General features: G+C 40.2%; 2 protein-coding genes and 1 pseudogene across 2 annotated transcripts; 1 reads left to right on the forward strand and 2 right to left on the reverse strand.

The window, feature by feature from the left end:
• Positions 1-11833: 11833 nt before the first annotated feature.
• Positions 11834-13389, reverse strand: LOC135708561 (uncharacterized). Its single transcript, XM_065230662.1, has one exon. It carries the CDS (start codon positions 13346-13348, stop codon positions 12605-12607), a length of 744 nt encoding a protein of 247 aa, XP_065086734.1. The 5' UTR covers positions 13349-13389; the 3' UTR covers positions 11834-12604.
• Positions 13390-13613: 224 nt separating this feature from the next.
• LOC135708492 (zinc transporter ZIP13 homolog) lies at positions 13614-19088 on the forward strand (annotated as a pseudogene).
• A 1076-nt stretch (positions 19089-20164) lies between these two features.
• Positions 20165-21233, reverse strand: LOC135708493 (uncharacterized). Its single transcript, XM_065230614.1, has 3 exons — positions 20969-21233; positions 20381-20797; positions 20165-20211 (listed from the first exon to the last, which is right to left on the reverse strand). The coding sequence occupies exons 1-3, from the start codon at positions 21231-21233 to the stop codon at positions 20165-20167; spliced, it is 729 nt and encodes a 242-aa protein (XP_065086686.1).
• Positions 21234-24098: the final 2865 nt, after the last annotated feature.

Here is a 24098-nt window from a genome sequence, read left to right on the forward strand (position 1 = left end):
GAAAAAATTTTCTATAAGAGTGGCTATCGAACTGTTTTGTAGCTTAATATGGAAAAAGACTAGAAGGCAATGAACAAAAAGTTGGGATTTCCCATAGTAATTTACATGTAAACTTCAAATGGCTTGTGCGAAGTCTGTTTCTAACCAAATGAGTTGTAACTTTGGGAGGCTAGTCAGGACCCGATTTGAAACCATTTAAGCACTGTGGAGCGAAAAAGTCAAATTTTGCATCAGTCTAATAGACACTTACGCGTGTCACGGGAGCAAGAAGAATCTCCTTCCAATGATAAAAATGTTCCAACCCGATACAGAACAAGCCATCATACGAGGGATGTCCCAATGAAAGGGGAGAAGAGCCCGCCCTCAATTCACGAAATGTTAACAACAGGGAATTAACAATTCTACTCTCCCCATCCAAATCGCTTCAATCAGGCACCCTGATGGTCCCATCCCTACCCAATTAATGTATAAACACATGAAAATATGTAGAATAAAAGAATATAATACTACCAATGATTTTATGCTCAGTAAGCAAAACCGATCCCATCTGGGTAATCGAGCATCTCAAAACTACAACACTTCATAACAAAATATGATTAAGTTTTCGCTTGGTATGTAATAAACAACAGAGATACGCGATAACTCATATAGTTTCAGCGGTTGGTGGTTAATTTTAAATATACGAATGGTACTGCCAACGGCAACTACGAAGATGACAACAGCGAACTTTTTTTTTTTTTTTTTTTCCTTTGGTTTGTTTTTTCCGTCGATCTTGTTTGGTCGATAGGTAGGGTCCAGGTGTGGGAGCTGCCTTCCTGGCACGTCGGTAGCATTGGTGCTCAGCACGAGCACCAATGCTACCGACGTGCCAGGAAGGCAGCTCCCACACCTGGACCCTACCTATCGACCCATCAACTCATGAACCGGGGACCAACGGCTTTACTTCCCATCCGAAGGAAGGCGTGATCAGAGATGTTATGCCTCAGAACATCCCGGCGGCGCCGACTGGGATTGAGCCCAGGCCTGCTGGGGTGAGAGGTAAAACAGCGAACTTGGAAATTACCATTTGTCTAGGATATAACCAGTGCTACCACATATACAGATTTATCTGTAATCATACAGAATTTTCTCAATATTTTTAATACAGATATCTGTATTTAATGATAGCAGATTTTTGGAAAATGATACAGATTTTTGAAATAAGTGAAATATTTTTTTATTCTTCATTATATTTATTAATTCCGATAACTAATCCATTCTTCCTTTTTAGCTGCTGGAGTTCCAACACAAATAACGTTTTTCACTAAATAAAATATTTTTGTATTATCTTCGCTAACTTTGGACTTCTGACGTTCAGATGATCTAATTTTTCGTTGGAAGGAATATTAGTTTCCCTTTCTTATTGTTCAATTTTTAATTTATGTTTTCAATTGCTGATTATACAGCTTCACGATTAAGCTACATGGGTCTTCCGCAGGGCTCATGTTTAAGCCCCCCTATGTATAATTTCTACGTCAGAGAAATTGACAATTGTGACAACTGTCCGTTGAGACAAGTTGCAGATGACGGAGTAGTGTCTATGACAGGGCCCAGAGAGGCCGACCTGCAAGGACCCTTACAGGATACCTTAGACAATTTGTCTACTTGGGCTATCCAGCTAGTTCTCGAATTCTCCACGGAGAAAACTAAGTTGGTCGTTTTTTTTCTAGGAAGCATAGCCCAGCACAACCGAAGCTTCAACTTTTGGGTAAGCCGATCACTCATTCCATGTCTTTCAAATATCTTGGGGTATGGTTCGATTCTAAATGCACCTGGAGATCCCACATTGAGTATCTGAGACGAAAATGCCAACAAATGATCAATTTTCTCTGAACAATTACCGGAACGTGGTGGGGAGCTCATCCGCAAGATCTTCTAACGTTGTACCGGACAACGATTTTATCGGTTTTAGAATACGGTAGTTTTTGTTTGCAGTCGGCGGCTAAAACTCACATCATCAAACTGGAACGTATCCAATATCGTTGTCTTCGTATCGCGTTAGGATGCATGCACTCGACTCATACGATGAGTCTTGAGGTGTTGGCTGGCATGTTGCCACTCTCTGATCGGTTTTCGGAATTGTCCCTCAGGCTCCTCACCCGTTGTAAAGTTATGAACCCACTGGTAATCGAAAACTTTGAGAAGCTTCTTGAGCTAAACCCTCAAACTCGTTTTATGTCATTGTACTACGGGTACATAACAATGGATGTCAGCCCGTCACAGCATAATCCTCATCGTGTATGCTTCTCCGACTTCGGCAATTCAGTTAGTTTTGATTTATCTATGACGCAAGAGATTCGCGGAATCCCAGAACATCATCGTTCCATGATTGTTCCGTCATTATACACTGCAAAGTTTGGCCAAGTTGATTCCACAAGATCGTTCTTCACAGATAGATCACTAATAGAGGCGTCCGCTGGATTTGGTATTTTTAACGAATTTCATAGCGCCTCTCGAATGCTTCAAGCTCCTTGTTCCGTATATGTTACTGAGCTGGCGGCAATACATTATGCGCTAGAAACCATCGCCTCACTACGGATAGTCTCAGTTCTGTCGAGGCTATTCGCTCCTTGAGCCCGTTAAAAACTCCTCGTATTTTCTCATGAAAATACGAGAGCTTCTAAGTGCTTTATCTTTAAGATCTTTTGTCATCACCTTTGCATGGGTCCCATCTCATTGCTCGATTCCGGGCAATGAGAAGGCGGACTCGCTTGCAAAGGTGGGCGCTATGGAAGGCGATATTTACGACCGACAAATCTCCTACGGTGAATTTTTCTTCATTTATCATCAACAGTCACTCGCCAGCTGGCAAAATAAATGGAGTAAAGGGAGTTTGGGACGATGGCTATACTCGATCATCCCTAAGGTGTCGAAGAGTCCTTGGCTCAAAGGGTTGGAGATGGGTAGAGACTTCATACGTCTGATTTCTCACCTCATGTCCAATCACTATTCGTTAAACTCTTACTTGTTCCGTGTTGGGCTTGGAGGACAGCAATCTCTGTGAATGTGGAGAAGGTTACCAGGACGCAGATCACATTATTTGCTCTTGTGCTGAGCATCGTGGAGTCATATCTGAGGTGAACGATTCCCTTCGGGTTCGAGGTAGACAACCTCATGTTCTAGTTCGGGATATTTTGGCTAGACGCGATCTGGAGTTTATGAAACTCATATATGTTTACTTTAAGACTATTAACCTTAGATTGTAAGTTTCATTAACCTTGTGTTTAGTTTGTATTTTGTACGTGTGGTTTTTTTAATGTTTGTTTTCAAGATGAATAGAAATAAGTTCACGTTTTAGGATTAATTAAATGCTGTATCGTAAATCACATTTCAAACCTCCCTTTTCCCATCCAAAATATTGTAAATCTCCACTAACCTCGAGACAACCGCGAGTATTTGGTCCAGTTCCTTTAACTTTAAATATAAGACAGTAATAATGTATAACAAAAATGATAACTCGGCTCTGTAAAGTTTATTCGATTAAGCCTGTACAAATAAAGTAATTATTAAAAAAAATTGCTGATTAAATCAATTTTTCGTTTTTTTTTTCATATTAGTAAAGAAGTCTTTAGCAACCTTAGCAACCCACAAACTGATTGATTCCTGTCAACTGGATATTTTGATATTTGAATAGCATCATATCATAAAAATAAGAAAAATATATACAATTCTTTAGTTGACGTTTAGTGTTGTGACAAAATGCAATAAAATTGGTAAAACAAATGAACACGTGCGCACATTGAGAAAAACAGATTGATCTAAATAAAGTTGAAAATGGATTGGATTGAGAAAATAATAGATCAAACGTAGACAATTAATGAAGGGTTTAATTACGGAGTTGATAAGAACAAATGAGCATATATTTGAAATCTGACAATGAGTGATTTTCGAAATCTCAAACATAAGTAAAACAAAATTACAGGGAAATGTTCTGTTACTTCATTAACCCCTTGCCTGTACCTTGGGACCCACTTTGAAAGGCTATGACATTTTTATTTTACGTCGGATTTTTCTAATTCTTTCATGACTAGGGCGTCCACCGGAGATCTATAATATAAGATAAAATCTGCTCCAAAAAACTAGAAAACATATTTATTGGAAAAGTTTTGTTGGAATACTTACTTTGTATGTACCCTGAGGTCAATTTGAACCCAAATTCAAACCACCGCGTCTTTACGAAATTTCAATAGAATTCTAAATTTCATATGATTTGCAAAGTAAATTTAGTGGAATTTCTGTTTAAGCTATCAGACTTTTTTTGGAAATGTATGATAGAATTGATTCAGTAGATGGCTGTAAAACGAAAATGATCAACTTGCGCCATCTGAAGTACACATGATCTAACGCTATCTAAAGATCCTGCTTATATGAATGGTTCCCGTCTTCGGCAAAGTTGTTCAAATTGACAGCAGCTATCTTAAAGAATAAAAAAAAATAGTTCAGAATTCTATCACCAGGTGGCGCTAGTGTGGCATTCAGTTTTCATTGTTTGCCCTAATTTAATATCTTGACTAGATAGAAGGTTCCCGTCTTCGACAAAATTGTTATGATGTACAAGACCTATTTTATAGCGGCGCCGGTGGTGTAGTGGTAAGCGTGATTACCTCTCACCCCAGCAGGCCTGGGTTCAATCCCAGTCGGCGCCGCCGGGATGTTCTGAGACATAACATCCCTGATCACGCCTTCCTTCGGAAGGGAAGTAAAGCCGTTGGTCCCCGGTTCATGAGTTGATGGTTCGATAGGTAGGGTCCAGGTGTGGGAGCTGCCTTCCTGGCGTCGATAGCATTGGTGCTCAGCACGGAAAACAAGATCGACGGAAAACAAATAAAGGAAAAAAAATACCTATTTTATGGTAAAGAGTTTAGTTTAGATTGCACTCACCAGGTGGCACCCCAACAAACAATTCAAATTCACAAATAAGCATGCATATTGAATTAATGCTGTATAACTGTGTACAATTCTGATTCAAATAGGATGTCGAATTATGTGCTAAAAAAAGCTTATTGAGATCGATGCGCCTTTATTTTGCTGTTTGTTCTGATATGATCAATTACTTATTAAAAGCTTTATAAACATTAACTGTCTTCCTGATTCAGAACCAGAAGTTTGATCTAATAACAAACTGAATAAGTATAATTTACAAATACAATGACGGTTCAATTCAATTGTTTTCAATTGATTTAATAACATGCTTTATTAGACGTCTTATAAATGTTTACTAGCACCATTATTAAATTGCATTGCATTGCTTTACAATATTGCTGTATAAAGGTGAATACAGTCAGCAAAATAGCTCTTATACCACTATGCATCCATGTTTTAATTGCATGCTTTGTAGATACTTTATAAACGACATATTATATTCGTTATTCTAAAGCACTGGTTCAGTATAACAACAAGACGAAACCAGTAGAGTAGTGGTTACCGTTTCCACTTTTCAAGTAGAAGGTCGGAACTTCAATCCCAAGCTCAACCTTTTTTTATTTGTGTTTTAAATCGTAATCATCGATCGCATCACGACATCACGATAACAAATAGCCCAGCATCCTTTCCTTGGAAATTGGAGAGGTGAAGAGGTAAAGGGTGATACGGTCAAAATTTGGTCAATATCAACTTGACGTATTTCTTTCAATTTTGCATTTAAAAAACCTGAACACCCCTCATTTTGAAGGTGTGTGTGTGTAGAATGTTGCTCCTATTTTGATTTTGGAATTCACTCTTCAGTTGTCAAAATGCCGTCCAAGCAAGAAGAGCAGCGTATCAAATCAACCGTTACAAATGTAATTGAAGTGTTTGGGGAACGTTTTTCGACAGCCAGGAAGTCTGGATCGGGGGGAAATCGAAAACCGGAAGCCGCTGAGACGACAAAGAGAGTTGCCGGTAGTTTCAAGCGAAACCCTAACCTCTCTCTCCGAGATGCCGCAAGGTGGCTGTACAAAATCTGATGGCAGGGGTCAAGCGTAAGGCCCGGCAATTCGGATTTGGAAAAGCGGAAGCCTAACTGAATATTTTTCCTGAATTTTATACTAATTGAACTTGAAAAAGAAATTTAATTTGATTTTTTAAATAAACGATTTCACCGATTTACACGCGTTTTCCCTTGACCAAATTTTGACCGTATCACCCTTTAGAATTGGTCTCATGTAAAACAACGATGAATGAATTAATTATTCCCACTGGACCTTGGGACGATTGGGAGTGCTGATAGGTATTCAGTTTCAAGCAAGCTTTTATTGAATATTGAGCAGCCCATAACATGTATTCTAGGATAACTCAGATGGCGAGGCAGCTGCTGCTGATCGGAAGATATATGGTTCGAAACCCATGCAACAGACATGTATATGTATAATGTATATGTGTGATACATTTTGCAGTTGAATAATCTTTAATATAAATGTATGACAATGTCTAATTATCTCGCCAAATATTATTTAAGGAAGCAAAGATGTCCAATAAACGCATGGAAGTCAAATAAAAGCTTCTCGACCATACCCTTTAACCAACCAACACCATGTTGTGGTTGAATAAATTCTCCAGATTTGTGTGAACAAAGCCTGAACAGAAGTTATTATCAAAAATGTTACAAGCATGCAGTTGAATAAATTCGCCAAGAAGTCGTTTCTTCAATAGGCAATTGTTTGTTGTGTGAAATTAATTATTGTTTGCCCTAACTTAACATCTTAACTACATTGAAGGTTTCCGTCTTCGGCAAAGTTGTCCAGATGAACAAGATCTATTTTATGGTAAAGAGTTCTGATCATAATTCACTCACCAGGCAGCGCTCGTGTGACATTGATGTTTCATTGATTGCCCTAACTATAACATATGGACTAGAAAGAAGATTTCCGTCTTAGGCAATGTTGTTTGCTGGATGGACAAGGCCTATCCTATGATAAAGAGTTCTGATCATAATTTACTCACCAGGCAGCGCTAGTGTGAAATTTATTTTGAATTATTTGCCCTCAGGTGGACTAGATAGATGGTTTCCGTCTTCAGCAAAGCTGTTCAGATGGATAAGACCTATTTTGTGGTAACAGTTCAGCATATCACACTTAGATTTATTTTGCAGAGATTCGCACCACCGAGCAGCTCGACATTTTATTTTGCTGGATCTCAGTGAAAAACTTGCTGAGATTCAGCTAACAAACCGGAATCTTGCCGAAATCTCAGCTAACAAACATAAATTTTGTTGAATCTCGGCAAGTTTTTCACTGAGATCCAGCAAAATAAAATGCTGAATTGCTCGGTGATGCCTATCTCGGCAAAACAATCTTAGTGTGTAGAATTCACTTGCCAGTTGGCGCTCGAGTAACATTCATTTTTAATTGTTTACCCTAACTTAACATCTTGACTAGATAGAAGTTTTCTGTCTTCGATGAAGTTGGTCGTATAGACTAGACCTATTATACTCGCTATTATATAGGTGAATAGTTTTGCAACAGAATTTACTCATCAGTTCTCACTGTTGCTTCACATTGTTTCGAGTGTTTTGGTTTCACTTGACAGCTTGCCTTGATAGAAGGTTTCTGTTTTCGGCAAAATTTTTAAGATGATTAATGGACCTTACATTTGTTTATATTTTTTGCTTTTATTTGACATTTGAACTAATTAGAATATCGCTCTCTTCAGCAATCTTGGTCATTGATTGCAAACTCTGTTCAAGAGATTCCTGTCATCCACATTTAGGGGGGGAGAGGGGTTTGTGATTATGAATAATTCCGATGAAGCGGATTCTTTATAGTTCCGTATAAAGGAGACTCTTTATTGTTCCGTAGATGCGTATAGGTGACTTTTCCTATCGATCTACCCAATCCGTTTTTGGCCTTTCATACAGCGACATGTTGAGGACAATCAGAGGTTATTAAGCTTGATCAAGACAAACAGAGAAGGGAGCCCACTGCTGTCGGACTTAGTTTCCGTGCTACAATGGGTGGTAAACCACTATCATGCTACAATCATGCATGAATAATTTCGATGAAGCGAGAACATTTCAAACGTGTTTCACGAAGATAGCTTCAGAGGGAACTTTAGGTACACTGACCCCACAATTATTGATCAGCTAAAAACAATTATGAATTTAGCGCATTAATCAAATGGAGGTGATCCATAATTGATCAATTTAGATGGTCAAGTTTTTAACCCACCATAGCATGCTTTTGGTGCTACTGTATATGTACGATCAAATGTAAAATACTGTGGTAGCCACAGCATAGTTCTGTCAAAACTTCTGCATTTTCACATATCCATTGTAGGTGATCCAAATTTTGAGAGAAGTTCAGAGGGAAATTAATCATTTTGTCAAGCTTCTGCATTCATGTTCCATCAGATGTCACTGCTGTTGTTTGCGGTGATATCTATCGGTAACTACACACAATCTGTTTTCCGTTAATTGTTTACAGAGGACACTGCAGTGCAAAACATGTCTGGTACCTCTTATATATGCTTTAGATTAATATTCGAAGTCCCTCCATTTTTACACATTCTGCACACAAAATAGCTCACCGCTCACAGAATTTCCCGCCGAATTTTATGAATGGGGCGGGGCACAAAGAATCTTTTGTGCAGAATATGAAAAATAAGAGGGACTTCAAATGTTAAACTAAATGCATACTCTATTTTGTAATCTCGGAAAGGGAAATCACAAATCGAGAGTCATCAATATACATGGCATATTGAGAGATTGAGGTCGGAAGAGCAAATTTTCTCTTTCAAATTTGATTTTTTTTGGCTCTCTGGGCACTGTTAGTAAACCAGGTAAAACTGTATGGGGCAGAATCATTTTTATTTAATTGTAGCTTGTTGAACAATAATTTCCGGGAAAAAAAACTGAACGGCTAAGTCCCTGGCTAATTTCTTTAGGTTGTCGTTCACTTTTTTTACCTGAATATGCACCAAAAGCGAATTATTCCCACTTCTCTTCATTTCTATATGGGGATTTTCATCACGTCCTACCAGCGGATCAGTGCCATCTCTGTGGAAAATGGCCGGACGATATGATTCATTTTGGGTGAACTTCAGTTCTAGATGAACTTGAGGAAAGTTCTGAGGAAATGTTAGGAATGCTCCGGAAGGACTTAAGATAAGTTCCGGAAGCACTTTCTCTGTCAGCTTTCAGAAAACTGCTAGGGAACTTCACAGACATCCGAGAGGAATTCAGAGGTGTTGCGAGGAAACTTCAACGAATTTTCAAAGGTGCTTCAAGGAAGTTCTGAGGGAACTGCTAAAAAATTCCAACAGTTTCTGAGAAAACTGCTGAAAACTTCCCAGCATTTTACGAGGAACTTCAAAGAAGTTTCCTTGGAACTGCCCACAAGTTCACTTGAAACTTCCCAAAAAATGTTTTAGGGTTCTCTAGAATAAAATTTCTGGAAAGTTCCATGAACTTCCCGGAAGTTGAGAGCTTCTCGACGGATCCGTCAGATTCTTGAAAGTTTCGTTAGCTTTTCGAAAGTTCTCTGACATTCTGTGAGCTTCACTGAAATTTCGTTAACGTCTCTGAAGAACCGTGAGCTTCTTTAAAGATCCGTGAGATTCTTTAAAGTTCCTTTTGAACCTCTTTCAATGTTTGTGAACTTCCCTGTGAACTGCTCTGAACTTTTGTAAACATGTCGGCGTTTTGTTTACTTGTCGGAAGTTCCGTAAACTTGTCGGAATTTTCGAAAACTTGTCGGAAAATCAGTGAATTCTTGCAAGAAGAGCAGCTCAGAGAACTTCCGATAAGTTCAGAGAACATCTGACAAATTTCGAGGACAACTTCTGAGAAATTTCGACGAGAAATTCAGGGAATTTCTGAGGAAAGTTTAGAGAACATCCGTCAAGAATTCAGAGAAATTCCGAGAAGAAGTTCTGAAAACTTTCGACATGAAGTTCAAAAAACTTCGGATGAGAAGTTTTGAGAAATTCCAACGTTCTGGTTCAGAGAACTACTGACGAAAAGTTCAGAGAACTTTCAACAAGATGTTCAGAAAACTTCCGAGCAGAATTGCTGAGAACTGCTGAAAATAAGTTCAGAGAACTTCCAATGAGGTGTTCAGAAAAACTTCCGATGGCAAGTTTTGAGAGCTTCTGGCAAGACATTTTACGCACTTCCGAAACGAAATTCAGAGATCTTTCGACAAATAGTTCAAATAATTTCCAAGTAGAGGTTTAGACATCCTCTGATGAGAAGTTCAGAGACCTTCGGAGTAGAAGTTTAGAGAACTTCCGAAGGGAAGTTCCGAAAGGAAATTCAGAGAACTTCCGAAAAGAATCTCAGAGAAGGTATCTGAACATCTAGTCGGAAGTTCTCTGAACGTCTCCTTGGACATTCTTTGAACTTTTCGTCGCAAGTTTTCTGAAGTTCCGTGAACTTGTCCGAAGTTCCGCGAACTTGTCGGAAGTTCCGTGATCTTCTCGAAAGTTTCCTAAAGTTCAGAGAACTTGCTAGAAGAAGTTCAGAGAACATCCCAATATAAAATCTTAGAACTTCCGACTAGAAGATCAGCGAACTTACGACAAGAACTTCCGAGACCGACGAGATGTTCAAAGTTCTTCATAGAATAGGTTCAGAAATTTCCAGATGAGAAATCTTAGAACTTCAGACTAGAAGTTTGGAGAATTTTCGACAAAAAGTTCAGAGCAATTGTATAGGTTCAGAGAACTTCCCACGTAAAATTCAGAGAACTTGTGACGAGAAGTTCACAGACTTATGACAAAAAATTCTGAAGAGAAGTTCAAAGAGTTTCCGAGGATAAGTTCAGAGACATTCCGACTGAAAGTTCAGATACCTTCCGGCAAGAAGTTCCGAGAACTTCCGAGGTAAGCATCACAGAGCTTCCGTTCAAAAATTCAGACAACTTCCGACGAATTCAGAGAACTGTCAAGAAGAAGATCAGTGAACTTCCAACGAAAAGTTCAAAGAAGTTCCGAGGAAAAGATCAGAGAACTTCCGACGAGACGTTCAACGAACTTCCAATGAGATGTTCAGAGAACTTCCAATGGTAAGTTCAGAGATCTTCCGAAGATGCGGGTTTTATTTTGATTGAACATTGTATAGCAGTCGTTGAGCTGTTTTTCCAGTGATACGATACAGAGTCTACACATGGGTACAAATCACGGACACCATTGTGACTTTGTGCTTGAAATTTGCTTTAACATGTTTACTATACTGCAGCAAAGGTTGAGATGCATATTTCACAATTTTATGTTCTCTGGTGGCTAATGTTTGTGCTCGGGAAGATTCAAAGTGATAATGATTTACATCAGAAAAAGACTTTAAGACGATTCACCTTCACCAAAATCGAAGCGACTCTTTCCTGGTCCAACAATTGAAAAGGGACTATCAGATTTTGTAAACAAAACTTTGCAAGTCCTTTCCTCGCAAAGCGTAGGCCGCCCACAAAAACCAACAGCATCATCATAAAGGGGCAAGTTTCTCTACATTGGTTTGCGTGGGTGGCATACGATTTGCGAGCCAGTATTGTTTAGACACTCTCTACTAGGCGCTAGAGAATGGCTGCGCGCTTTCGATGTTTAATCCTCTCTTGATGCTTATCGAATGGGGTATTAAAAAACAATGTAGATTTTTTGAATCTAGATTACATCGCGTATTATCCTCGATGGGGCTTACGCTTTAAGTGAAAAGTCCGGGAGTCATATAGGCCTATTATGCGTGGCGTGTAGTAGTCTTAACAAAAACGGGATTAAACAAAAAAAGGCTTTTTCGGATAATTGATTGATATGTTTTTAATATTTCATTTGATTAATAACAACTTGGCTTTGATTTTATTCAAATATTTAAATAATCTACAAGAAACGAGAGCTATTCGAACTTTTGCGTTTTGATAAGTCAATCATTATTATTTTACATGACAATAACGGCAAGAAAAGTAGAAACCACACTAAGTAAAACAACCATTGAATTGAAACGAGTACAATAATCACTACGGCTAATCTTGTAGTAATCCATTAAACGCAAGTTTAGAATATGTTGGTGTTTTCATCAGCTGTTCGTCTGCCCCGCCCATTATATCTCCATCATCCATTTCAGCATCAGAATAGCTCGAACGTTTCTATCAAATGTACACTCTCCACCGCTTCACTCACTTCGTTTATCAATAATATTAATTCTAGCAGTAAGCTTATAAATCACTTAGTGTCCAAATAAGGGTATCCACTTGATTCCGTATCATTTTAATCAAATTGGTCAATTTTGTGTATTCCTTAATGAAGAGTTTGTTTTAGAATAATTGCACTTTAATCGTCCAGGCATGTCCATATCAGTTCATCACTTAACTCGATTTTTTCGGTTGACTTTACATACTACTTAACACAACTAACAGTCCAATCTTCAGTGGCGTAAAAATTAGCGTTCGTCGAAAATTTGCAAGGTACCGAATGCCAATTGAGTTGTCCTCGTCTAGTTCTAACATCAGTTCACACATCGCACACGCACAATTCAGTCGCAAAGAGTTCGTTCTGCTTTTCTGGTTCTTCATCCGAGGAATAAGTATATTGTAGGTCCATAGAAGTGTTGATATGGCGACATCCTAGCTTTTGGGGTATGGGAGCCAACGGGGCTCTCCTCTTAGCGCGAGTAGTAGCTACAGCAGATCGATGATCTGGGAACACGTTGCGTTGGCAGTCCGGAGATACCCCGGATGTAGGTGTAGGAAACCGGGCGGCGAAGAATCTTCTTTGGCGGAGGCTTACTGCTAGCATTGGCATTGGTCGTTGTGGCCGAAGCACTGGTTGAGCTGAATAGGGACGCTTTTGATTCGGCCTTCAGCTTAAGGCTTTTCTGACTGAGGAAGTTCACCGAGGTACTGCTGCAGGATAGCGACCGAGCACGGGCCGGTGTTGAAATCGATAGACTCTCCAGCAGTTTGCGAACCGACGAGCGTCTTGATGTACGTCCGGATTTGTCCGAATTGTTCACCGAGTCACTAGACGTTCCGGACGTCTCTAGCGAAGATATTTGATCCACTAGTTTGACGCACGGACTTGATCTTCGTTTCGACGGTGCCCGTAGCCGATCACTGAGCGAGGAACATGATTCAACCGAGGAACTGCGGGAGTCATCTTCGTGATTACCGATACTGATTTCTTCGTTAGATTTCAAACTTATCTTCCGGTAGATGTTGTGGAAAAATCCAAAGGATTTGTCCTTTCCTGGTGAGGCCGACGACAGCGGTGAAACACTTCTCGTCGAAGGCGTCGGAATATCGATGTAGATATTCTCGCGGCTGTTGTTGTTGTTGATGCCTGTCCCGGCGGTAATCCCAGTGTTCGGGGACAGGTTGTTATTATCCATTTTTTGACAGGTCAACATTTCAATTGAACTTTGAGCGCAAATAGCATTTACACTGCAGACAACTTGATTGTTTTGTTATTCTTGTTTGTGTCCTAAGAACCACTCTCCGATTTTTTGAGAATACTACAATTGGTCTCGAGTAATGTCCGTTTGGAAATGAGTGGATCTGTATCCGAACAGATTCTTTTATAGCCATCGTCTCAGCATAAACTAGGACACACGAACGGTCAGGATGAACTCCAACACGAAACAGATGCGAACAGGGATGCTGTGAGAAGCTAGGATGTATCTCGCTCGGGAAAAGGATACGAGAGACGAACGTCTCCCGTTCTCCAATCGAGGGGAAATCCACTCCCGTGGAAAGTTTGTTTTGATTCTGTGAAGGTAGACGGCACGGGAAATGGGCAAATATTTTGAAAGAGATTTGCTCCTCCATTCTGATGTGGGGAGAAAATCTCTCGTTATCTTTGGGAAAAAGAGAATGTTTCATTAATGAACTTGTGTGATTGATATTCACTGATGTCGTATTCACTAGAAACCGTGATTGGAGCGTAACAGCTCTCCACCAACATTATGATGATGAATTATCAAGGAATAAAGAAATTGCATTGGCAATGGGACATTGAACCAGGCATTTTGTTCTGACAAGCAGTTTTTCTTTGATGATGGAAACGAGGTTTCTTTAGACAGCAAGCAATTGAAAAAAAAATACATCTACAAAAATCGCAAATAAAGTACATTTTGGGAGTCAATCAATTCAATCTTATGCTAATACGCTTTGGATTAACAAACTACGTTTTCTGATGGCACGTGTACCCTCATTCTTCGTAATTTCAGTTTTGGCTGCTGATTTGTTTCAATGCAGTGACCTGCGTATTTTGCCCGCCTGTATGGACCTGATGCAGTGGTTAGTATCCATGCCTCTTATGCTGAAGGTCACGAGTCAAAGCTCTACCCCGGTAAAGTCACGAATGACCTTAATTGTGTTAAAGCTGCTGTATTAAAATAAAAAAAATTGCCCTAGTCCTTAATGCATCGAAAACTGGGTGGTTCGTTAAACTGTACATTTTTTTAATATTACGTCTATTTTGTAGCATAATATTATGTGTAATGATTCTCAACGATACTTAAAGACTACGTTAATATTTACGTGCTACTTTGAGCACTTTATTTATTCCGTATAATTTGTTCCAATGTATCACCAATTTATCCCAAATATTTATATGTGTAACTAGTTTGTTTATTTACTAGGCTCAGTCGTGTGTGACACATTGCGGGCCAAAAATACGTAATTTTGATTTCACATTTTAAAGAGCAATAAATCTAGGTCAGTATTGGGAACCAATTACTCGTGGCGGGCTCGAGGTTAATGGGTAACAATTTCAATTGGAAGGAGTTAGGTAGAAAACAGGTTTCTGAAGTCTCCTTCAGATACTACTATCGAACGGTTGATCAAATGATGGCTGGGCAGGAGCAAATAGCACAGAAACAGGATAAGACTGGAAATTGTTTGGAAATGAGCGGATGGTCATATCAAACTCTAACATCAGACAAACAAAGAAATTCGTAGATCGCCTGTTTGTAGGGAAGATCACGGGTTCCCAATACATCTCTTACCTTGAGCCATTAGGGTATCCAATAGTCGTGCTCTGGAAGCGTCATTACCCGGGAAATGCCAAACCGCGTGGTCGGTGTCATCATAACCGGTTCTGCACCCACATATATTGCTGTCAACGAGGTGTATTCTGTAGAGATGTGTGTCTAGCGAGTAGTGGTTGGACATAAGTCTTGACATCACGCGAATGAATCCCCGACTTACATCCAGACCTTTGAACCACGCTCTTGAAAAACAGTTGGAGTAATGTAATGTGCCAACTTAGAAGAGAATTCTGACGTACTAAAGGGAAAAATTCATCCAAATTCATCGCTTCAACCGGCTGCACTTATCGATGAATCAAATACAGCTTAAATATATATTGGCTTTATCTTCATCTACACGCAAACGCAAACCAAAAATGCATTACATCCAATGTTAGTTGCTTTTCCTATCATCCTGCGCAGCGAATACCGCAGAGAATGATATGAGTTGGCCATGCAAACGATGCAATGATTTTTATCGTATTTCGGCGAATATCGGCTGACCGTGACAAGACCACCTTGGTCGAGCCGAGAAGGGTCTTCCTCCTTATCGATTAGGACTTCCGAGTCCGAGGAGGCTTTCCTTTCTGACGAGTATCAAGCCGGAAAGATGAAGGACCAAGGCTGACCGAGACTGACTTGGTCGAAACGTGCCGATCGTGATACCTACCTGAGTACTTGATGGGCGACGACTCGTTGAATTCAAATCTGCGCCGAACGAAGTAACCGTCTCCACTGGTCTCGGTCCTGAGCCAATCGCTTCCAGTCGCCTTGGACGTTCAACCCAGACAACCAGAATGCACGTATATTTAAAGTTGTTTTCGGGATATACAAACATATATACAAACAAACAATTCGTATAGAATGCAAAGAAATGGCTTATTCGTACAAAAGTGGAGGCCATATACGTGCATATTTTAATTTAATTTTAAACGAGTTGATTTAACATCATATACGATTTAATCTGTAATAACAAATTCATTTTGAAAAGTATCTCTTCCGGGTTCCCTGCTGAATATGGACTTCGCTTGACGCTCTTCCGGCATTCGTACCACATGCCCAGCCCACTGTAGCCTGTCGTGTTTTATAAGCTTCACAATATCCATGCCGTTATATACTTGGTACAACTCGTGATTCATGCGACGCCGCCAGATGCCATTTTCCAGTTTACCGCTGAGTATTGTTCGCAGCACTTTACGCTCGAAGACACCGAAAGCTCTCCGATCGGCCTCTTTCAATGCCCACGATTCGTGGCCATAAAGGGCTACAGAATCAACGTCTTGTACAGCGCGAATTTCGTTTTTGTACGCAAGCTGCAGGACTTCAGCTGGCTACGCAACCCTTATAAAGCCCTGTTCGCGGCTGCAATACACCTTATCGCACGTCACTAAAGCACCAAGATAAACAAATTCGTCCACAACTTCAAATTTTTCGCCATCGATGATGTCGATGTCGTCCGCAAAACCAAGGAGCATGTGCGACTTTGTGATGATGGTACCGTTCCTCTGCACACCAGCTCTCCTAATCGCTCCTTCGAGGGCGATGTTGAATAGCAAGTTCGAAAGAGCATCTCCCTGCTTCAACCCATCTAAGGTCACGAATGCGACCGAAATCTCGTCTGCAACCCGTACACATGATTTCGAACCATCCTGCGTTGCACGAATCAACCTAATTAGTTTCGTCGGAAAACCGTTTTCTTGCATTATGTGCCATAGCTCATTTCTCTTTACTGAATCGTACGCTGCCTTGAAATCTATGAACAGATGATGAGTCTGCAAGTTGTATTCCCGGAACTTCTCAAGGGTTTGACGAAGGGTAAACATTTGATCCGTCATTGATCGACCCTCACGAAAACCAGCCTGGTATTCGCCGACGAAGGATTCCTCAAGCGGTCTCAATCTGTTGAACAGAACATGTGATAATATTTAGTACGCCGAATTCAGAAGCGTGATTCCTCTGTAATTGGCGCACTCCAGTCTGTGTCTCTTTTTGAATTGGGGACAAACGAGACCATCCAACCAACTAGCGGGCAATTCTTCCGCCTCCCATATCTTGAGCAGTATACGGTGAATCATCTGGTCCAGCTGCTCACTTCCGTGTTTGAGAAGTTCGGCCGGGAGCTCGTCCTTCCCCGCAGCCTTACTGTTTTTCAGCTCTCGTATCGCCTTTTTCACCTCTTCTAGCGTTGGTGGTTCCACAGCTTGACCATCGTCGTCGATGTGTGTTCTGTTTGTAGATGCTCTCTCGTTCTCTCCGTTCAGCAACGTCTCGAAGTACTCCTTCCACCTGGCAGCCACCATCGTTTTATCTGTCAGCAGATTACCTTCACGGTCATAGCACATGGCGGGAGACGGCGCTGTCTTACTCCTTACGCCATTGACATACCTTCGCATATCATTCTGCTCCATACTTTCTTGCGCCTCAGCAAAAACGCGTTCCTCGTACTGCCTTTTTTTCCTGCGATGGGTTCGTTTCCCGGCTGACCTTGCTACCCTGTACCGCTCTCTGTTCTGACGGGTACCAGACACCAACATCCGGCTTCTGGCGACGTTAGTCTCCTCTGTCACTCGCTGGCACCCCTCGTCAAACCACCCGCATTTCTTTTTCAGCCGCTGGATCCCAGACAGACGCTGTTCGAGCGGTGGACAGACGCTCGACGATTCGCACCTCCTCAGCCTTGCTATCATCACGATATGGGTTAATCGTGATGACATTGCCCACACCCCGCTACCAGCACATATATGGGCATATACTGGCTGTCATCATGCGACACGTGGAAGCGTGAGGTAGGAGCCGATCGTGATACGCGTAGCAAAAAAAGGTCCTGAACGAACACCAGGAACAGAAAAAGATCGTTCACTGCACTTTGAGGCACTTTGATCGGTTCACTTTAGTACTGACTTAATATTTACTCAAGTCTTGTAGGCACGAACGCCGGTTTACTACTGAGCAATGGTTGACTATACCAGATATCAAAAGCCCTCCTTTTCCCATCCAGTTGTCCATCCTATAGTCGCTATATTCATAGTCTGGCGGATAGAATTTCGGGAACCAATTGAACTGTCAAAAAGGGGAACCAATTGAGCGGTACTGAATTTTGCAGTTAGAGTATTGTAATCGTACCAAAAAAAATATATAAAATTTTGTTCATTTGAATCAAAAATTTGTTTAGCTAAACAAATAAATTATGTAACAATATATGTAATTCAATCGAACTCAAAAATAGATAAACTGACCAACATTTGGGTAAACCATTCTTAGCGTGTCATGCTGTCTTTCTCTTGTGTTTTGTTGACACCGGTAGTATTTTTTTTTTCGAGTGCTACAGCTATTTTTGTTTTGGTACGGAACTGTGGTGGATCCTACCGCTGGTGGTCATTCCGATCGGCGACGACAAGGATAAGTAGTGCAAAGGTCCCGCCGAATCAAAAACCCTGAAAATTCTACTCAGCTTTGTCATCGAGGAGAAATTTCCGGCTACACAAATCCACAGCCCAAGTGCGTCGTCATTGTCACCTGTTTGTTGGGGTAGAGCGGTGAAAAGCTGCCGGAAAGAGCAGTCATACAGTAGTGAGCGATACCGAAGACTACCACCGGATGCTTCCTGCCGGGGAAAGCTGCGAAAGAGAAAGAAGAACTGACAAAGAAGGTGGCTGAATCTGATGGCAAATTTAATTGATAAATTTATCAACGAATTGGCGACGGCCGGATCGTTTTTGTTTTTTTTTCCGGCACGGGGTGTTGGCCACGTTCGTCATTCTTTGTAAGTAGTAATACTATCTTTTGTATTGGTATTGATATTGATTATTGATCTCTTCTGTTTCAGTGCACGATATGCCGCACGAGGCAACTCTTCCATATGTCATCCAGGTTCAGCCGGAGGGACGCAGCCAAGACTTAGATGCTGACTGCCGGAGCAGGTTTCATAGGAGCGCTGGTGACCTTAGGGGGCAGTGGTGCCACCACGGCAATGGAAGGTTTCACCTCTTGGATTGTACCGCTTACGGCGCAAGGATTCTTACACACGGTGACGATTTTGGCGGATCTGCGCAGCGAACATTTTGCCGTCCTACTGATGAGCATCCGACTGATAGGAGTGAGATGTACATGGAGCACTTGAAGCAAATCTCCTAACCCCCAACCCCCCACCCCACCGCCTGCTAAGTTCAAATTAAAAGCATAGACTGAGAATAGGTTCTCCATCCCTGTATAGAAGAAAAATTAGAATTTAGACATATTTTATTTGATAGATGAATGACAAATGTGCATGAATAAAAAAGTGAAGGAATAGGTATTTTTTAAATGCATCTGAATAAAAAAATTTGATTTTCTTTTTTGGTAATCAGTTGTTTATTGAGCATACTGTTCATATTGCCATAGATTTACTGTCCTGTCTTTTCTCACGTTGTACTATTGTACGGGAAATGCGCAATCGAAATAAAATGTATTTTTTAATAATCTTCTCCCTGATAGAATGACATGTTGGAATATGCAACGCAGGAACATTATTCATTAATTCGAAAAGTTGTTGGCCCAAGCATGAGTTAACTATCTTAAGACGATCAAAATTGTGTTTGAAAATCTCTTCTAATTCTAAGAAGAAATTAAAAGTGTTCATATTAACGTATGTGAGAGCACTTCCCGTATAGTCCTTAAGATGAGTAAAAAAAGTTATGTCGCTTAAGGGCATATCCTGAGCCAGACAATTATTGATGCATATTTTACAAGCTTGAGACCGTTGCATTATCTTCTGCATAACCATACCAGATAAGTAATAAACCACGTTCTGCTCAGAAAATCGAGTGCACAGTGTAGCACATTCTTCGATCACTTCATTATCGTTGGATTGCTCATCTTCTTCGCAGAATTTGTTGACTGACATGACAGATTGATCTGTACGATTGCTGACCAATTTGCTCTCGGTAGCTTTTGTACTCAAATACGATGGAAATTCGAGAAGCCAGCTGTTATTTTCCCACTCATATGAAGTCTGCTCAACACTGTTCAGATATTGAGAAACAGTAAGTAGCTTCAAGTTGTCTTTCAATTGCAATGCATTTGGTCTCATTTGACGACTCCGCAACTGAGAGAATATGTTCTCCAACGAATCTTGAGTCAGCCTTCCACCGAGGAAAAAGTCAAAATTTTCATGTTCCAAGAAGTACTCCTGAAGCCGCAATACACTATCCGTTGCCATTACTGCTGCTGATTGCCAAGGAATACTTTGAATTTTCGCACCGACTCTGCAGCCGAAAATGATCGATCGAAATTTCATTAACAAATTGATAGAGCTCTTGTACGCATCTTCATTCATCCTGCTAAACGATAGCTGTATAGATCGTGATTTCATCATTGTGAACCATGTGGAAATGGTATCAATCAAAAAAGCAGTGGTCAAAACTTCTTCCCTACCGGTTTCTTCGGCGAAAACCCTCAGAGCAGCTGCTACGCCATGATTCACATATTTTGTGGAGTTCTTTACTTTCATTTTCTCGAAGTTGGAGCTGTTTCGATCGAAATTTACATCCTCCAGCTTTAGTCCACAAGCCATCTTAAGGTCACAGTTTTGCTCGTAAGTAACAAGCTCTTGTAGATGAGTAATGTCAGCCACCCTGGAGAAGAGACCATTTTCATATGCTACTTGTTCGTCCAACTCGATGATACGATTAGCAATCCAACCTTGTATCATACACTTGCATACGTGGACACTATCTGGTAGCAGTTCGAGTGTACGAGAGGCATCTACCGGATGAGGGATTGGCTTATTACTCAACACTTTTCCTCTTGCATGCTGAACTCCACAGTCGTTCCAAAGTCTTTTGTTGGTTCCTATGAAAGGAAATGAAAATAATTTTTTTGATGACCTAATTAGTCCGCGTATACTATCCATAAACGCATAACAGTCCCATTATCATAGGAACTCAAGCGAACATGTGACGGTTATGCTTTTATGGGAAGTATAGCGTTCTATCAATTTTAAATACAATAAAATTTAATTACCACTACAATCACTAACAACCGCATGTACATGAAGACCGCACGATTCGGTTCTTCGGATGATGTTATATAATATTGATTTTATTGTTCCGTGTTGAATCGAATCACCAGTAAAAAAGTAGCCTACCACTTGCTTCCAACGTGATCGCAAACCAACCAGCATAAATACCATCACGTGGTTTGCTAATCCTTCATGGCCGGGGAGGGTTATCTTGCCAACGTACTTCTTAAGGTTGTTGCAGAAATTTTCACCGGGTTGGATGGCCATCTCATCAAACACCAACGCACAATGCCTGTTTGCATCCTTAATACTGCCCACTTTATGACTAAGCAACTCGAAAACTTCTTCAAGAACACCGCTTTCGAGATGCAACTCTTGCATCCGTTCCCGAAGTGTTCTGCTGCTGGGTAAAAATCGTTTTTTCCGTTCAGCTTCATAGGCAGTATGACCGCAAGCAAATCTGCTCCGCAATCCTTCGACAATGCTCTCGTTGGACCATTTTCGTATTTTTTTTATTCCTGTGGTAAGCAAATGGTACTGATCTTTTCCTGTCGTACATTTCATATCCTCGAGCTTTCTTTTTAGATTCAGGTTCTCTTCCTTGCTTTCTTCCGATGCACTAAAATGTATTAATAAATATAGGATACATTGCATTTCAAAACATTTAAGACAAAAATACCTTCGATTAACGCTGCAATTTTCACAGTTGCTCACTTCAACTTGTAGCTTATCTAACTTCATACCTCCCAGGCCCTCTGGGTGTAAAAACGCCTCGTTGAGAAACTCTACATGGGTATACTCGATGTCCACCGGAATAAAATCATCCCCTGTTTCATGCTGATTACTTGCATCAAAGCTTTCCGGAACTTGCTTATCATCACCATCAGTAAAGGAAATCAGCTTCTTTTTCTCCCGAAACTGTGGAACGGATTTCAACACAGGAACTGCATAACTTAACTTCAATATTTTTCCACTTGATGACAAATACAAATCCTTTTCATCGAAGTGCAACTGAAAATATGAATGAATCGTAAATTAATTAAAGCTTCAGCTCTGTATGTTGATATTAACTTACACTGCACAGTCGATAACTTCCAGACACCGCAAAATCATAAGGCAACTCGCAAAACTCTATCCACTTATTTTTCACTATAATATTCTTCGGAAATCGAAATAAAGCAATGTTTTTTATGTTCATCCGCCAGTTGCTGATGCAATTTTTATAGATGCATTTCATTTTTGCGACGATGCAAAAAGCTGACTTGTTTACCTTTTCACCAACATTCAAAGAGTCATGTTCAGCTCCAATATTTTGCCGTGGTGCCAGTTTTTTTGTTCAAAATTCAAGGTTGCCATTTTTTAGGTTTTTTTATCCGCCAGACTATGAATATAGCGACTATAGTCCATCCGTCCTTATTTCCTCCATTTTCCTTCCTTGTAGCTTATCACCACCCATCCATATTATCTGCTTCTCCTATTAAGTTTTCCTAACAACGTTGATCCCAACACCCTTTCGATCCTGTCTCGCCCAATTATGTTTATAAAAGTATCGATTTCAAACTAACACAAATTTATACATTGTTCTATTACAATTATTTTACCAAATCCTACTAATCCTACACTGAAAACATTATTTCGTTATTTCCTTCACGGTCATTTCGTAAAAATGATTTTTGTAGATATAACAATTGTTTCGTTATTTGTGCGAATCGTTCGTATTGCATTTCAACATATACAATGCCAACATTACGCATAATTCGTACAATTCAAGAACAGTCTTTCGTATGGATGTTAACACTGCCTACAAACATCATGTGTGCATTCGTGAATACTACGAAACCATTTGTTTACCTACGAAAATCAATCGTTTAAACAAGCTTTTATAAGCACGTTATTCGTGAACATTACGAATCTATTCGTTGAGGCACTAATTGCTTTCATTCGTAGTATGAATGTTCACGAGTCAGAAGTAAAAAAACATTTTGAAGTGAGATTGTGTACGTCGTATCAAAAATCGATTTTGTTTTCGATTCGGTGGTGTCCTCGTCTGATTGAAATGGTGTTGTGTTACTATGGTTCGCTATTTGAGGAGGAACAACATGACAGTTTAAGTCTACTGCGCTGCCGAGTTGTTTAAGGACCATCTCTGAAACAAGCAGTCAGGTGAGTTCAGTGAGAAATTTACAAGCGTGACAATTGCTGATTGAACTTATCTCTTTCGATCTGTTCCACAGCCTGACGATCATTTCTTCGACGAGAATGAAGCCGATTCACAGTGGCTGGCACACTTGGACAGCATCCTGATAGTGGGCGCTACCTACTACATAATTCCCTATGATCACCACATCGAAAATAAAAATTTCGAGCTGCTGGAACGTACAACCGGCCAGCTGCTTGATAATCTTCAGGAGAGGTTCAAAGCGACTCAATCGAAGCGGGTTCTCTTCATCGGTGACATGCTGCCGTAGAATATGGACTTTGGACCTCACAAGGCTTCAGGAGATCCTAATGCGGGTAGAGTCTCTACAATACTACCATCGCACCAGATGCCAGACAAGCTGTTCGATTTCTACAAGCCTGTGAAAGTTGCTGAGTGAAAGATTTTCAATAAAGTTTTTATTTTGGCTAAACTGAAGCGACCATTTTTCATTTGACGAAATTTTCGCTTCCCTTCGTATTCTTTTTCGTACAATGTAAGAACATTGTTTTGTAAGTAAACGAATGTTTCGTAGTATTCTCATTCTTTGGGCTATTTACACGAATGATTTGTATTTATTTTCTGAAATATTCGTAGCCAGTGTGCCAATGTTTCGTAAAATATAAGAATGTTACGAACAAAATTATTTTGGGGATTTTAACGAAACTAGCTTCGTATACAGAACGAATTTATTTCGTTGCAGAAAACAACGAATGAATTCGTGGCACAAACGAACGCATTCGTTGTATATACTAAATTTTATTTTCAGTAGTGTATATATATGTGTGTTGTGTTTTCGTTAGGAATGTTTGTCATGTAGGTAGTAACATAGTACAGATATAGAGGTAACTCGTGTTTTGTTTATTCAGGTACGTAATTTATCGTAATTTATCGTGTCTCCGTGGCGTAGGTAATAGTCTAAAAAGCCAAGAATA

This window comes from Ochlerotatus camptorhynchus, unplaced genomic scaffold (assembly GCF_037179485.1).
Source record: "Ochlerotatus camptorhynchus isolate MF236.1 unplaced genomic scaffold, CSIRO-AGI_Acam_v1.1 ptg000330l, whole genome shotgun sequence".
Classification (NCBI taxonomy): domain Eukaryota; kingdom Metazoa; phylum Arthropoda; class Insecta; order Diptera; family Culicidae; genus Ochlerotatus; species Ochlerotatus camptorhynchus.

Excerpts from the sequence above, each read along its gene's own strand:
- LOC135708493 (XM_065230614.1), bottom strand. The coding sequence starts at position 21,233 with ATGGCCATCCAACCCGGTGAAAATTTCTGCAACAACCTTAAGAAGTAC. Across the intron at positions 20,798-20,968 it reads GGTTGTTAGTGATTGTAGTG|GAACCAACAAAAGACTTTGG; the intron begins GTAATTAAATTT and ends TTCCTTTCATAG. Across the intron at positions 20,212-20,380 it reads GGTTTTCGCCGAAGAAACCG|AGTCGGTGCGAAAATTCAAA; the intron begins GTAGGGAAGAAG and ends TTTCGGCTGCAG.
- LOC135708561 (XM_065230662.1), bottom strand. The coding sequence starts at position 13,348 with ATGTTGACCTGTCAAAAAATGGATAATAACAACCTGTCCCCGAACACT.